This window comes from Haliaeetus albicilla, chromosome 2 (genome assembly GCF_947461875.1).
Source record: "Haliaeetus albicilla chromosome 2, bHalAlb1.1, whole genome shotgun sequence".
NCBI lineage: Eukaryota > Metazoa > Chordata > Aves > Accipitriformes > Accipitridae > Haliaeetus > Haliaeetus albicilla.
This window is the reverse complement of record NC_091484.1, coordinates 42909443-42925935: the sequence shown is the minus strand read 5'-3', so window position 1 is coordinate 42925935 and position 16493 is coordinate 42909443. Positions and strand designations below refer to the sequence as shown.

Here is a 16493-nt window from a genome sequence, read left to right as displayed (position 1 = left end):
GGACCACAAGTCAACAAAGGTCTGGGAAGGAGAGAGAGAACTACAGATTGAATTTGCTTTTGGCATCTCTTCTAACAGAGAAAAATTCTTGGATTCCGGGAATGCTAAAATAAATATATATAAATGTGCAGTTTATTATGGGTAAAGTTCTCAAAAACTGTTACGATAACTTGGTGTCTATCACCCAATTCTAAGGAAATGCTGCACTACTTACAGGCAATATTAGTAACAGATATTGTTGACAAGACCAGTCAGGTCTCAGTGGTAGCATTTTAGCAGGCAGTTTCATAAAGCCTTAAAAAGTCTCCTTCAGCACAAACATGGTATATTCAAAATATGCAGATATACAGACCAAATGCTGCCTACTGACATATCCCAGTAACGATCACTGAAATACACACTGTAAAAACAGATTCTAACTACGGTGTTTGTGTACAAAACACTTACTACAGGCCCAATATATCCTTTGCCATGTAGTGAACTGAAGCCATATGTCATGGCTGTGACATTACTGTGTTTGTAAAAGAGTAAGAGTTGTTACCCATTTTAATATTGTAATTTATATTTTGATTGAATGATTCCAGTTCTAAAACACAACAACATGTAATCACACTTTGGACAATATTGCTAACTTTGCTACATTATAATGTAAAATATTTATTAGCAAATGGGAAAGCCATTTATTAAATATGTTTCTTTTTGTAGAAAGTTGTAGACATGTAAGAAATATAATAGTCCAGTATTCTGCCTTTTAAAAATATTCCTTATACAAGGAAATTAATTTGTAAAATAAGAAAAGGTATGAAAGTTTTACAAAAAATGATAGGATATATGTGGTAAAAATATAGTTTGCATATCTAAGTGGTACTGATCAAATAAAATCAGAAAGACTGCATTACTTTCTGTATGTAAACTAGCACAGCAAATCCAATATACTCTTTCCTGTACAATGTTAAGAGACACAATAGAATAACAAATAATCAGGGGATGAATCAAAGACAAATTTTAATTTTAGCACTGTGCTTCCTAGTAATTGATTTGTACGTAATGTATGTGACAATATGGTTATTATTTTTTCATAGAATTTAAGAACTCATAATGTAGAAGTTTCAGAACTCAAGCCATAAGAGAAGGTGAGAACCTAGACTCAAGATCTGTTGACTGAGAAGTTTTCTATACAAATAGCAACACAAGCTGGTTTAGACCCCTCTCAGAGCTGAATGTGGGGCGATGGGGAAAAGTAGTGTGAGTTGCACTCTGTCTCAAGTCCCAGCCCAAGCACAACCTCTCACAAGTGTGCTGCATGAACTGAGAGCCCTTCTCCTTGGTGCCGAGTCAAGTGTGAACATGAACTCCTGCACCAGTTGGGTGGTACCGGCTTCGGCAGGGAGTTGTGGAGCAGCACCAAGCTCCCCAGTTTGAGCACATGATGAGATAGATGCAGCTGCTTAGGGAGCCAAGGAGCGAGAAAAACTAGAAAGTGGCGGAGACACAAGAACTGCTAGAGCCAGGATAGGGGAGCAGGAGACAGCATTAGTATGAGGACTCAGACATCTTTGGATCCTTTGAGAAAAATATCTACCATTATGAGAAAATAGGAAAGCTGCCAAGCTTGCAGATACAGTATACAGGCACTTCTGTGCTCTGTCAGCGGTGGCAGCCAGTGCTGGAGGGGGACCCAGAAGGGGATACAAGAAGCACGCTGTAGGTAGCTGTGGAAAGTGTCTTTCTACTTTCACTCCCTCAGGGTTAAGCACTGCGCTCTGAGGTACAAGAACTTTGAAATCTCATTGCTTGTTTGTTTCCTGCCACATGCAGTTTTCCTGCCTCTGAAAACAAAATGTTGGTCATTTGGGAGCTTCCTATTACCTTCAGATAGCAAAGATAAAAGACTGGGAGAAACAGTAAATCTACCAAAGCATACCATACAAAGGTATTTACCTGTTCTATATCTGCTAAGATTTAAGTGACACCTACTCAGTGGTCATTTACATGCAGTTCTGTGTATGCCAGTAAGAGGTATGCTAGACGGAAAAAAAATGCTTGCAAACATCATAAATAAGAAATGAAACACTCCCCCAGACCTGGGTCTCCAGTGCACATATATTAATTACACACCAGAGAGTAAAGCCTCAGTATGTGCAAGCATTTAATTCATTATTTGCATTTATTAAAAACATTCCTTTTCACTTTAACAATACAGTAACCCAACGGTGAAATAACAGCAATTCAAATGCGGTCATTTACAGACATGCGGTTTCTTATGCCCATTGTACAGTGCAGCGCTGCCAAGTCTCACACCTTAGGAGTAAGCTCTTGCTCTCTCCTCTGTCACACACGTACATGCACACACATACAAAATTTACATGTCTGCTCTCACCTATACTCTTTTGGGAAAACCCACAAATTTCATCAATCACACTCATACAGATTTAAAAATCCTGGCAGCTTTTGAATAGCTTTTCTTCATCAGCTGCAATTAAGTGTTGGAAAAGAAATCCAAAATATACAGAGAGAGACTTTCTCCTTAATAGGAAATGCTAGCAATAGTATGTGATTTCTAATATGTTCCAAAGTTTTGCCACGCCATCTTACTGGAAGGCAAAGTCTGCATGCCCTGTGATTAGATTTCCTTAAATGCTGGGCAATTCAGTGTTGTCAGCCATAATATAAAACATTATTTATAACTGTTTAACTGTTTTAAGAGTATAGTTAAATAGCTTTCTGTAACGTGATCTTAAAGCAGTTGATTAAGTGTGCTTTACAACGTGACCAGAAAGAGCTTCCGATTAGTGACATCGATACATATATTTTACATCTCACATGGCCTATACTTTTAAAAGTTGGGAGTGTTGAAATAGGAGTCAAACCAAAATGAAATCAAATCATTAGAACCGAAGCATTTCCTTACCACACTTCATCAATATCATCATGTCACGCCAATAGATTGAATATGCACAACATAAAATACCTTTCTCTGGTAATAAACCTAGAAATATATAATTTTTCTGTCACTCATACAAAGCAAAGATGGGCCTCAGGGGGAGAATTCAGGGCTGGATCCAAAACTCATCATGGCTTTGGTTCAGGCTGTAACACAGAAAGTAAACAGAAAAAATGTTAGGCTCTGGATCTGAATAAAAGTTCAAATATATCCGAGGTTAAACAGATGTGACGGGGACTTATTTCTAATTTCAAGGCTATAAATTGCTAAAGGAGCTCACAGGTTTAAAAAGACAGTGTAGTTACGAAAATAGTAAATGTTTTCCAAATATGCAAGACTGTTCCCTGGGAGCCTGTAATTGCCCCACACTTCCTTTGGCAATTCCGGTTAGCTGCTTACACTCTTTATTCCTCGTTCATCTTGTGCCTGAAGAGGGACTAGTCTCATCCTGGCAAAGAAAGTCCCAGTATAATTACAAAGCAGGGGAATTTTTACATCCCAGACTGAATTTCAAACTTCTTTGAAATCTGGTAATGTTCAAACCCAGTGACTGCATTCACATACATTTTTACCTTATTTAATATTTCTATCAAAACCACAATTGTAATTTGCCATTGTATATTTTTCCTCATATTTATGCACTTCAGAAATTGAGATACTAAGAAAAGGGTTCTGCAAGCTTTTTATTTCCAAATAAATACTTCAGTTAAATGTATTTTGCCAACAAAATGAGACATGTATTATTTGGGAATTGTACATATAGATACAAAGAGACAGAGAGAACTGATTTTTTTCAGCCTTAAGAAGAGAAGGCCACAGGGAGACCCTACTGTGACCTACAACCCGCTAAGCAGCGGGTGTAGAAAAGATGGAACCAAACTCTTTTCAGAGGTGTACAGTGAAAGGACGAGAGGCAAGAGACAAAACTGGAACATGGGAAATTCCAATTTGATATCAAGAAACTTTTTTACAATGAATATTTTCAACCACTGAAAGAGGTCCTCTAAGTGACGGTGGAATCTCCACCCTTGGAGACATTCAAAACGTGGCCGGGCAAGGCCCTGAGCAACATGCTCTCCTTTGACCTTCTCTGGAGGTCCCTTCCAACCTCCATGGTTCTGATTCTATGACATACAAAGGGAGAACTGAATCAAAAAGATACTTGACGTTCACCATTTTTTCCTTAAAAAACCACCCAAATATTGCATAAACACTGATTCTACATGCTTAGAGTACAATTCCGGTATACATGAAAAGTATACAATTTGTTGTAAAATACTGGCTTGGATGAAAACAGTTTCCAGTTACTGAAATCAGTGGGGTTGAAAAGGTGAAAATCCAGTCAGAAGGAGATGGGATTATTGCCATCATACCTGTAATAAGCTTTTCTAACTGAATTAGTGTATTAGTGTTAGTGAGTCTGACAAGACTAGGTATTCACTAGAAATGCTGATATCAAACTTCTTTTTTATTTTACAATTTTAAATATTTGGTGGAGAATGTAGGCAAAGATAGAAAAATAGTAGTTTTTTTTCTACTCAAGAGCAAGTTTTCCAAAAGATTTATATCACATGGATACTATAATGAGATACTATCTCATGATACCTTCTTAGAAAATTCAGACTGACTAGGGGACTCAACCATTAATTCTCAGAGCAAGTGCAAGTTTCACCAGTTACAATCACATATTTCTTGATTCAAATCTTTGTACCAGGGCAAGCATATTGATTGTTGATCCTAGGATAACAGTGCATAACTTGTCCATTTGGATAAAGTCCTTCATTTCTCAAAGGAACAATAACAAAATGAGAAAAGGTTCTGCACCATCTTTGTGTAGAATAGCTATAAGTTCTAGAGGGGTAAGATTGGCATCTAAACTTAGGATACATATACATACATGAGAACACTTATTAAATCATACATTTATTTCAGTAAGAAATGTTTTTAATTTGAATAATTGAAGAAATATTTTTATATTATATGTATTATAACCACTATATATGTGTGGTTAAGATACAGAGTTTAAAAATACATTTTTTTCCTGAAAATTGTGGACATAAGTACAAGAAAAGACAAGATTATTCTTAATTTATTTTTTCCTAATATTTACACTGTACATGAGACAACCAGCAATAGTAGTTTGTTTTACCTCTTACATATTCATTTAGCAGTAGAAATAATAACTTAATACTGAATTATGACTAACCATAACTAACTCTTTTGACTGAATGAACTGAGCACAGAAATACCTCAAGTTTCTTAAATAATAATAATAATAATAATTTTTTTTTAATTAGGAAACAGAGGTTTTTTTCCAGGCAATCACTGTAAAAACTGTTAGCTGCCAAAGAACATCTTTATTTCAAACTTCCTATTATACTCCCATAAACCAGCATTATTATGGTGTTAAATGAAAGCAAAACTACTTAGTCTCACAACATTGATGCTCCCCAGCTAGTGACTGTAAACCCCGAGTTCTTCCGAAGTCCCAGCCCACATGAGAACAGCGTCTTGTGACCCTTAGACAGCTCTTTATCAGGTCATACAGAGCAAAGAGCAGCGAGGAGAAGAAATGGAGGATAGAGATAAGAACAAATAGCTCTCCCCACCTCCTTAGAAATATTTATTGCTTCTCTGATTAATGTACTAGTTTCATTTTCCACTACAAAAGTTGATCTGGTCTTAAAGGAGAGGGTGCTGCACATACATTTCTTCCAAAATGATCTGTTAGTACAATGCAGGGAATGTATTGCTTTCCAGGAAAAATGGAATATATGGGTGATATAGGACATTATTAATTGTGTGTACAGATCAAAGGATTACTTATTAACCTGTGATACACCTGAAGACATAAGATTGTTTTCAGAAACAAGAAGCACAAACCAGAAGCAAGTACAATGAATAACCTTAATTACTTAAAAGGACAGTTTCTATGCTCCTGCTTAGTTTCATTTCTGTTAGGACTGACCACGAAAAAGCTGGCAAACTTGTCAAAAACCTAAGTCAATAATTCTAATAATTAATTCTATAATATAATATTAATTCTAATAATAATATTATGTCACTCCACATAACCGGTTTGCTGAGAATACACATGAAAACATTTAAGAAACAGTAGGAGCAAAGAGGTAAAGGTGGTCTTGGAAGACAGTCTGTGGTAGCACCCAGCGCTGGCTGTACTGGGAGAAGCCCCACATACCGACGTTACTCAGCCCCATTACTCTGGTAAGTGATCTGTGACTCGACTTTGGGTGAACATCAAGTAGAGTCAGCATACTGATGACGTAATGTGCTTTCACAGAGATCCACCAGTGTACGCAGGCAGGAGAACTGTGTGTAAGCGTTTACGGTCACTCTCCTCTCACCCCTCTGCTTGGGAAGACCTGCGAAGGCTGGGAGCTTAATGGTGGCGACTTACAAGGTGCAAGTACGCCTGTGTTTTGGAAGTGGGACCGAGGAGGAGATGATTAAATTAGGGTATGTGAGTATTGCAGAGGTGATGTTGTAGTAACGGACGTGAAGGGTGGGAACTGTGGTAGGGGGCAGGTGCGCTTTATGGAGGTAACAGCTGCACGGCTCTACACGTGCCGGCGACGCAGCGCTGCTCGGGCCCTCTGGCTCCCTGAAGGCGTGTGCCACTAGGAGGGCGCGAAGGCCCGAGGGGCCTCAAGCCGAGCGGGGCGGGCCTTGCCGTCCCCCGCGGCCGGCGCCGGCTCCAGCCGGTTCTGGGCGGGCGGCCCGCCCCCGCGCGGGCAGGGCCGGGGCTGGAAGTGACGCGAGTGGGTGGGGCTGTGAGGCGCTGATGGCGGAGGCCCCATGTTGACGTCCCTGGCGCCCTCCGCGTCTGTCTAGGTAAGGGGCCCTCCCGGGCCTGGCTGGGGGGGGACGCGCAGGTCCGACACCCTCTTTCCTGTCGGCCTCCGGCACCCACTGGGGCGGGCGGCGCCGTTAGGCCGCGGGCCTCCGTCCTGCGCCACCGCGACGCCGCCCCCCCCCCTTCCCCCAGCTGTCTTGGGCCGGTCGTAGCCGGGAGGGGAGAAAGGGGGGGGGGGGCGGCGGCCGTGCGGGCGTGCTGCGGGAGGTGGCGGGGCTCCCCTCCCCGCCGCGGCGGCGAGCGCGTTGCGGAGGGCCGGAGCAAAGGTGATCCGCGGCGGGCAGGTGAGGCCGCGCCGGCCGCTGACGGGGTAGGGGGGGGCAGGGAAGGGGTGAGAGGCGGCAAGCCGCAGGCCGGCCCCGCGGAGCGGGGGAAGGCAGGACAGGTGGAGGCCGGGGCTGTCCGGTGCGCCCCGTCCTGCCGGGACCGCAGCTGGAGGACTCTGGTAGGAGCTGGCTGGGGCGGTGCGGCGCGTCCTGCTTTTGTTTTTCCTGCCTGACGAGCTTTTCCTCCTTCCGTCCTTTTCGGTGCGTAAAACCGAACACGTCGTTCAGCCTCCCAGAGGGAATCGCTTGTCATGTCAGTAATGAAGCCTAAACGTAGCTCTTCCGCCTTCTCCTCCTCCTCTCCTATTTCCCAACCGGTAGCTGTAAGCTAAGTAAGCAAGCACCCAGCATCCCCTAAACTATCCTTGAACTGTAAGTAGATCTCAGCTTCACCTAAGCTCCGGGGATTTTCCTGCTGGGGAACAGTAATCCCAGATGATTCTGCTGGTCTGTACAAATTCAGATTTGTGAATAGTTCTGCTTTGAGCTTGGAAACGAGCATCTCTTTACTGGTTTCACTAAGGCTAGTACTCAGCCGTGGTAGCTGGCAACCAGTGTGCAGAAATGAATGTTTGGGGGTTTTTATTGGTGTGGGGGTTTTTTTTGTGTGTGTGGTTTTTTTTTTTGGTTTTTTTTTAATATGTGCTTAGAATAAACTACCCAATTTTTAAAGCAGACTTATTTTAAAAAGTTGAGTTGTTTTTGTTATTAATATTCTGTTTGCTCTTTTTGTGCTTATCGTGGGTAATGAAAACTGAAACAGTCTGTTTCATGTCAATATTATTTGGCTTCAGGTACTTCTAAATTACTAAAAAGGAATGAATTTTGTGGCACTCGAAAAAAATTAAGGCTATTCTATTTCTTTTAGAATCGTAGAAACTGCTGCTTCATACCATTTATAGTTCAGAGTGGATTTGAGAACTATCTTAAATGTAATCCTCTGTTTTGAGAGGATTGGGAGTTTTCAGGGTTTTACTATGCCATAAAATTTCCTATGCTCTTCTGGACTCTGAAGCTAGATAACAGATAGGATTTATGTGTACCCTATTGTGACTCAGAAGTTGTCTTTTGATCTTTACTGAGTTTGTTGCTTGTAGAAGTTCTTGTTTTTGTCCTTCATATCTGTTAATCTTTGCAAGCTTGGCATTTTGTCGTATTACTTGTGTTGTTCAGGGTACAAAACTGCTTTTTATTTAACATCTGATACATAAAAATAATGTCATGGCTGCCTATGTGTACTTCATATGTTACACTAAATTGGGCAGTAATGTGCTTAAGCCTAAAAAGCCTGTTTACCTTTTCCTTGTTGTGAATGGTGAATACCTGTTTACTTCAGAGTGCATTTTATTTCAGAAAACATGAGCTAATTACTTTTTAACTGGTGAAGAGAAATTTTAAAAGGCTGTGGCAAATACAGAGACAGCCTTTAAGCTTTGAATTTCCTGAGCTTTGCAGTGGCCCATCCCTTTTTGGGATTGGTTTCCACATGTATCTTCAATAAACGTAATATATTACGTCACACACTTGGCAGTTACCTTATTCAAGGTGTGCATTTGCTTGGTCAGTATAAAATTACTTTTAATAGCAATTGCAAGAATAGGATGGCTCATTTTTCTAGAAATGTGTTAGATATTTAAGGCCCCAATCCTTCTAATGTCAAATGTTTTGACAAACCTGTGACAGTATGTTGAAATCAAACACTTGAAACTTCTCAGTTGTCCATCTTATATTTTTGGCAGATATTGCCAAATCTGAGGAAGGGACATTCTTCTTCTGCTTGTGAAGCATCTTGCATTGCTGTAATTTTTTAGCACTATGTATCCTGAATGAGGTGGTGAATGGAAAGCATGTTTAAAAGCATTTGCAGTCCAACTGATTAGTGTTAATCCATCAGACTGCATGCATACCTGTCCTGGTTTCAGCTGGGATAGAGTTAACTGTCTTCCTAGTAGCTGGTATGGTGCTATGTTTTGAGTTCAGTATGAGAAGAATGTTGATAACACTGATGTTTTCAGTTGTTGCTAAGTAGTGTTTAGTCTAAAGTCAAGGATTTTTCAGCTGGAGGGGCACAAGAAGTTGGCACAGGACACAGCCCGGGCAGCTGACCCAAACTGGCCAACGGTGTATTCCATACCATGGGAGGTCCTATCTAGTTTAGGAACTGGGAAGTGGGGGCGGGGAATCGCCGCTCGGGGACTAGCTGGGTGTTGGTCAGCGGGTGGTGAGCAATTGCACTGTGCATCATTTATACATTCCAATCCTTTTATTACTACTGTTGTCATTTTATTAGTGTTATCATTATCATTATTAGTTTCTTCTTTTCTGTTCTATTAAACCATTCTTATCTGAACCCAGGAGTTTTACTTCTTTTCCCAATTTTCTCCCCCATCCCACTGGGTGGGGGGGAGCGAGTGAGCAGCTGCGTGGTGCTTAGTTGCTGGCTGGGGTTAAACCACGACAATACCTAAATGTTCCTGCTATCATTGAAGTCCATTGTTTATGGTAATGAAGCTAAACATGCAGGGCTGGGAGCATATGTGTTACAGTGAGAACAGTAAAAGATGCCCACAGACAGCTAAACAGAGGCAAGAGAACTCTTGAAGAAGAAGAAGAAAATCAGAACCCAAACAAACCCCTTCTGTTTAGATAAACTTTGTTTTTTAAAAATGTCTTAAAATGGAACTTTGTTGCTTTTACTGAGAGGGGAAAAAAACCTTTGTGTATAAAATGCTGTGAAAAGCACTGAGCAGTACAGATTTTGAGAAAAGTTTAAAGTAGGGAAACTATGGAGCTTTGTTTCTCCTTCCCTGCCAAATCCAGAACCATTAAGAATATTTCATTAAGTTAGAACCCTGCTTTGTTTTCACACCACCGCTTTTATTTTCCACTTTCTGCTGCTGTATCTGAGATAAAATACTGGGGGCATTCAGCTAAGCAATCCTTTCTCTCCATCTTGATGTCATCACTGAAATGACTGCCCTTTTATTCTGAGAGGTGATTGTTTAGGAGTGATGCTGAGGCAGTGCACTTTGGTGGACCTAGCCTATAGCCATCTGTTTTTTGAACAGAGGAACTAATTGTTAGGTTTCTCTGTCTTGTATATTTCAAATAGATGAATTTTTCTAACTTATTTTTCCACTATATTGAAGTAGCAATTTCTACAATTTTGTTACAGATCAATCATGACATCCTTTCAAGAAGTTCTGTCTTCAGCTAACACTTTGCAGACTTCCAATTTTGCACATGTGATTTTTCAAAATGTGGCAAAAAGTTATCTTCCGAACACACATCTTGAATGTCACTACACTCTGACCCAGTTTATCCATCCTCATCAGAAAGACTGGGTTGGTATTTTCAAGGTAAGTAAAGCTGCTTCTATTGCTATTTCTCAAATATTTACTGTCTTCTCTCTTAGCAGTTAAAAAAAAAAAAAATTCCCTACAACAGTAAAAGCTCTCTCACTTAAGTGATGTATTGGTTCCTGCTACTAGACTGTGAGTTTTGTAACAAAGATCAAACTGGAGATCAAAACTAGAGGAATGAGTACATTTAAAGTCTGCTGGAGTAAAGGAAAGGTGTGATGCGGTGGTGTCATGCAGAATTAAATGAAGGTGATTTGAGAAGAGATGCCTGGGCATGGTGTGATGTTGTGAACAGGACTGTATGAAGAGTGTGAGCCAGAGTAAGTGTGAAATGTGTGTGGAAAGAACAAAACCTAAGCTGGACGTATCCTGAGCCGCATCCCTGACTCATTTTTGTTGCTAGAACAGGCTGAACAGTATAGATCACCAAAATTATTCGAAACAGACCCTTGAAAAAAGGAGGAGGAGGAGTGAGGCCACATCTAAGTTATTTGGAGTTATTTGTAAAGGTTAATAAAATTTCATTTATGGGATTAGAAATTGATTATTTCTTACATCTGCCTCTATTTAAGACCTTAATCTATGTTTCTTTGTCAATAGAACTCTAGTAGATGATGCTTAAATTCCTTACTTGAATGGTTAATAGAAGTTTTGATTCGGGCTTTAAAGAAGTGATGCTTTGGCAGTGGGAGAGCGGGTAACAGCCTATCTTGGTACTGGAAGACCTTTCCCTTAGAATTGTCTGCTGTTTAAGAATGTAAATGCTTGACTTCATTGTAATCTGCAGATCACCAATGGATTGTTAGTCTTTATTCAAGATGAATTACTCCTCTGCAGAATAGAAGTACTGTGCTCTGTAACAAAGCTGAAGCATTTTTAATGCAATGTGCAGTGATTATACAGTCACTAAATTGTGTGAGGAAGGCATTAACGTATAAACAGGCACATTTCTCTAGTGGGAAGTTTTTAAAAATATGTGTGTAGGTATCTTGATCTGCAAAGTTTTGACAGATAGTGTAACTGAGCACACTTGAATGTTTAGTTGATGACATTAATGAAAGTAAAGAAAATCTTTATCAGAACTTTAAAGGGTGCTGTTCATATTACATGTATGCATTTTGAAATTATTTAAATGTAACTTGAGGAGCGAATGTTGTGGTTTTGTTGATCTAAATGAGGGAGGCAATCAGACAAGACCCTAAAAATACTAATTAGGAAAATTAAAACAAAGAAGTGTGAAAGATTTTTTTCTGTGACTACATGAAATGCTGCGTACAATGTATAGGTAACTTTTTGATTTCATCTTGACTTAATTTTGAAATCTGTCTTGATGATGGATTTCATAAACTGTTGACGTATGAGTTTTTATTCTGCTTTAGCAGCGGCAGGTAATACAGCTTTGGCAGTCTTTAAGGAACATGTTGAGCTGGTATGAGGTAGTATCACTGCTGAAAGAAACATCTCCTCGTTTTACACAGGGTGGCTTGTTTCTTGTGCTTCCTCTACTTTATGTGGAACAAGCTCCTGTGTGATGAATCAAATCAGGGAATTGATTGAGGTTCAGACCAACATTTTGGGACTGGATTTTTTAAAATGGAATTCCCCAACTGAATTTCCAGTTCATCTAATTCTCATCAACACAAGGGAAGGAAGCATTATGAGATGGGGAAAAGGATGAAAATTGTTTTCTTTTTGTGACTATGTCAGCTTATACTGAATGTTACGAATGTACTGTCTTAGTATAGTTATAGTACAGTGAGTTAAATGGAGCCAGCTGTCCAACTGTATCTGCGTCTACAAATATGTATGTGTATGAGTAATGTTTACGGTAAAATAAATTGTGAAAATACAGTCATCTTGGGATAGATAATAGACAGAAGTTGTACTATACTGTGATCTGAGTGTAAAAATGAGTGACTTCTAGAGAACTGATTGTTCCTGGACAGTCAACAAACCACCTGGAAGTAGTTTGAAAACTGGTGAAACAGGCAGGGGTTTTATCATTTACCTTTCTAAAACATAAGAGGAATGTGAAGGTTGTGATGTGAAGGTAAAGTGATTTTCAGCATTTAAAAAAAAAAAAAGGCAAATCTTGACTGATAATGAGAATAATTAATGGCCTTCTGTATTGGCCTAGTATGCAAGGAAAGTGAGGCTTCTGTGAGAAAACTCAAAGCATTGATTCACTGACTTTATGTAGCAGGTATAGAAGTCCACCTTGTCTTTCTGAGGTGAATAAATTGCTTAGCAAACAAACCTTTTTAAGCTGGTGTAATTTAACCTTTGCCTGGAATTGCACAGAAAGATACTAGTGTTGTAGTAGTGAATACTGAACAGGGGGAAAAGGCACCTAGTTTAAAAACAAACAAATAACTCCCCCAAAAAACTAGTGGTAATTTCCGATTAGTATAGAAAATAAGTATGGAATAAGATTCCACTCCCCTCCCCGCCCCGGGAACATTATGTTGTTTTTGTTTCTAATGTTGACTTTTGTTCCATTTCAGGGGGCAACTGTGGCTTCAACTGTATTGTCTCGTGTTTGCTCAACCAGTTAGCTAAGAATTTTTTTATTGAACTGAGCAAAGAACCTTTTTAAGTGAATGGTTTTCACTTAGGTTGCAAGTCCAAGTACGTTTCTTCAGCAGCAGTGATGTCTTGAGTAGATATTGGTTATTTATATCCTTATATTATCCTGTTTGTTTTGCTAGTCCAGCTGTTTGTACAACTGCACAGTGAAATGGATCAGGGAAGCAATCTGCCAGAAAAATACAGCTGCTTCTCCCCCAGCTTTTACCATTTTATTTCACAGCTGGTTTGGTTCTTCAGCTTGATCATAGTGTGATGCAATGGGCAACTGTGCTGGCATCACTGTGATGGAAACAAGTGGACTAGGAAGGTGTGTGGCAGAAGGGCTGCACCTACTGTATTGGCATGGCTGCCTAATGTGGAATGACAATTGAACCTTCTTTTCTAATCTTTATTGAGTTCTGTTCTGAAGAGCAGCTTTTAAGGGTTTGGCTTGTCAGTTTGTTTCCTTTTTAGATGGAAATGGAACTAATGGTTCCAGAAGCAAAACCCGATTTCATATACTGACTCTTTAATTTCTAGCTTGTGAGTTTTTTAAATGTTTCCATACTATGCACTACATGTCTAATAGACTCTTTTTATTCCATGTACATTTGCATTTGTGATTGTTGTAGTTGCCATCAGTGCTGTGCAGCATACATGAAAAAGTGATGTTAGAAATGGAATCCTTGGTAGAAGCAGTAAATTGCTTAGAAGAGTTTCTTTCTGTGCGTCTCATTGTGGTTATTTATTCATATATGTGTTTATTACAGAACTTCATTTTGCTTTTCATTGTATCAATCTTTTCCACCTGGTATACATTCTTGTTCACTTGCTAGGCTTAATGCTTCTGAGTCCCATCCACCCTGTTCCTCCCCCCCCCTTTACTAGGAATGTTCCCAGTTTTCTGTGTCACTGATTATAGGCTTCTGTTTTGTACTGTGAAAAGATAATGGCTTCAATGAAAGGTACCACAGCAGGTTCCTTCATGTTTGCAGTTGTTTATTTACAGATATCTTCTCAAGGATAGTTTACAAAGCAACTTAAAATAAGGAGCCAAGGCAAGATAAAGTACCGCCTCCCTGTTCTCCATCAGAGGCATCAGAAAGGTCTTGTTGGTAGGTAGAATAGGTCTAGAACTTCAGACCTGAGCTAGGGGTTTGTGGCATACAGCGTTATGACAAAGGACTAAAATCGGCAAACAAATAGCAGTTCCTCTAAAACTTAACAGATTCTACCAGCTTCTCTGCATATGCTGTAGATGAAACATGTTGTTTGTTGTTCTCAGCATGATTTAAGTTGTTAAATGTTGAACTCTTTTAATGCTGAGTGTAAGACACTTTGTGGTGGTGGGAGTAGTTTAAAACTGTTCCTGAGAAAGTTGTTTTCTATTGTTTAGAAAAATGCAAACCCAGTGTTCATAAACTGAAAGGGTAATGTTGCATATAGGAGAATTATTTCAAATATACTAGTTTTCTTACAAACTAGGTGTATCTAAAGGCATACACTACTTTTGGGATTGGACCTTTGGCAAAAACTTGAAGGGGTGGGAAGTACAATAATGAAGATGATGCCACCCTTCACAGCAGAAGTTCTGAATATGCAGCATTTGTGTTCTTTTTGCATATATTCATCCTTCTTTTTTCTTCCTTGTCCCCTACAGGAGGCTTAAAACCAGGTTTTGACTTGATCTTCGAATCTGTTGTCTTTCATTGCTGCTATTTCTTTTGGCTTTTGTGACATTCTGGAGGGTCATCTGTAATCAAGTGCCAAAAGATCTTCATCAGTTATGTCCTTGCTTGTTAACCAGAAAAAGGCAGTTTTGCAGATAAGTACTGGTATAGCACTTTGCATGGACATCCTGAGCCCAAGTCCCTCTTTGTACAGTTTTATGGGAACTAGAATTTGAGATAGGTTTTCCCTCTAGTGAGAGTTTCTGTGCAGAAGAACCTGGTTGTTCCTTGTGTGGAGTCAAAGGGGAGAAAGCTTATAATCCTTGATAGATTTCATAGGAGATCTGTATTCCCAGAATGATCCAAGACCAGTGTCCCCTCTTTATTCTTCTCTGCTTCTCTCTGATTAATCAAAATATGGAGAGGCCCTTAAAGTAGTCCAAATCTAAACCTTTGAAATGAGGAAAAATAATTAATATGTGCACTACATCTGGTTGCAGAAATGGCCTTTCTGGTAGGTAGTCCTAATCTCTGGATGGGGAAGTCTACATTTTGTGACTTCATTTCACAGAAAGTGAAGTAATCGTATGGCCATGTGATTTTTTTTTTGCATTATTAATGTATAATGTCCAGATTTGCAGAAGTACTTGAAAAAACTGATTGGCTTTTAGGAAGCAATGCTTACCCCTCTGTCTAGGGCATATGTGTGCAAATAGGACTGACAGGTGTTAAGTATACAAGGGAGGCAGGTTTACTATACGTCTCAAAGGCACAAGGAAAGAATGTTATGGGCATAATAAAGATACTGCTTTAAGAGAGTAGTGTTAAAGGTGTGGGTGTTTGTGGGGTTTATCATAATGCTTTCTGAGGATTTAATTTTGCTGAGGCCAGCATGCTGGAAAGACCTGCGACACCAGCAGGTAATCTTACATATGTTAAGCTAGTAGTTTTGGTCTTGCTGTGTCATTAACTAATTATTCTGTCAAAACTTTTCTGTTCCTCAATTCTAGTTGGTAATTTTTCTAAGTAAGCTACATTACCATTCTTCTAGGGTGTCAATTTAAGTTATAGACATGCTTTGGTATTGAGTGCCTCAGTGTACTCCTAGAGAAGAAAAGGAAATCTTTTATTTCTTAATGTCCATATTTTTAATATCCACAAATTAAAAATGGTCATCTGATGTTGTGGTAACTTAACATACGGAAAAACTGAATAACCAGGATTGGGAAGATCTTAGTAATTTACCTGAATGCAAGACGTGTCTGCTTGCTCTGAGAGAGTACTCAGTATTTAGGAGGTCACAGCTGAGCTAGTGTTTGTGCATCAGTGCAGTACCTGTATTTACATGCAACTTAATTTCTGCTTTTCAATGTACTGATTTATAGCAAACCTCAGAATTAACTTGTCTGTGGTCAAAAACTTCTGTAACAGAATTTAACAGTGGATTTGATGGACACCTAAGAAATAGCTTGGTGGTTGTGTTTTATCAAGACAATATAGATATGTTTTTGTATAGTGCTGTGGGTTATTTCGTTTCCTTTGGACTACAAAGTACAACTTGTGTGAGTCATTTCAATGTCCTGATTTTGTTGTAGATTGATTTTTTTTTTTTAAATTTTTTTTAAGATGTCACTCACTCACATATGTACAGACAGTGTTCTGAAGTATAGTGCAACAGGTGGATGTGTTGTTGACCACAGGCATACAGAAATATTTCTGGCATGGAATCATCATTGCACAGCAGGGTAT

The 16493-nt window shown here is 39.5% G+C and overlaps 1 protein-coding gene across 4 annotated transcripts in view; it reads left to right on the top strand.

Moving 5' to 3' along the window:
• The first annotated feature begins 6662 nt into the window (after positions 1-6662).
• The window catches only part of TAX1BP1 (Tax1 binding protein 1), a 64616-nt gene continuing 54785 nt past the window's right edge, over positions 6663-16493 (top strand). For 3 of the 4 annotated variants that reach the window (XM_069772622.1, XM_069772631.1, XM_069772601.1), the window contains exons 1-2: positions 6663-6796; positions 10320-10503. In XM_069772622.1, the coding sequence (XP_069628723.1) occupies positions 10327-10503 (177 nt within the window). In that variant the 5' untranslated portion in view covers positions 6663-6796; positions 10320-10326. Of the gene's footprint in view, positions 6797-7372; positions 7517-10319; positions 10504-16493 lie in introns of all 4 variants that reach the window. The other variant, XM_069772611.1, reaches the window with a different exon arrangement.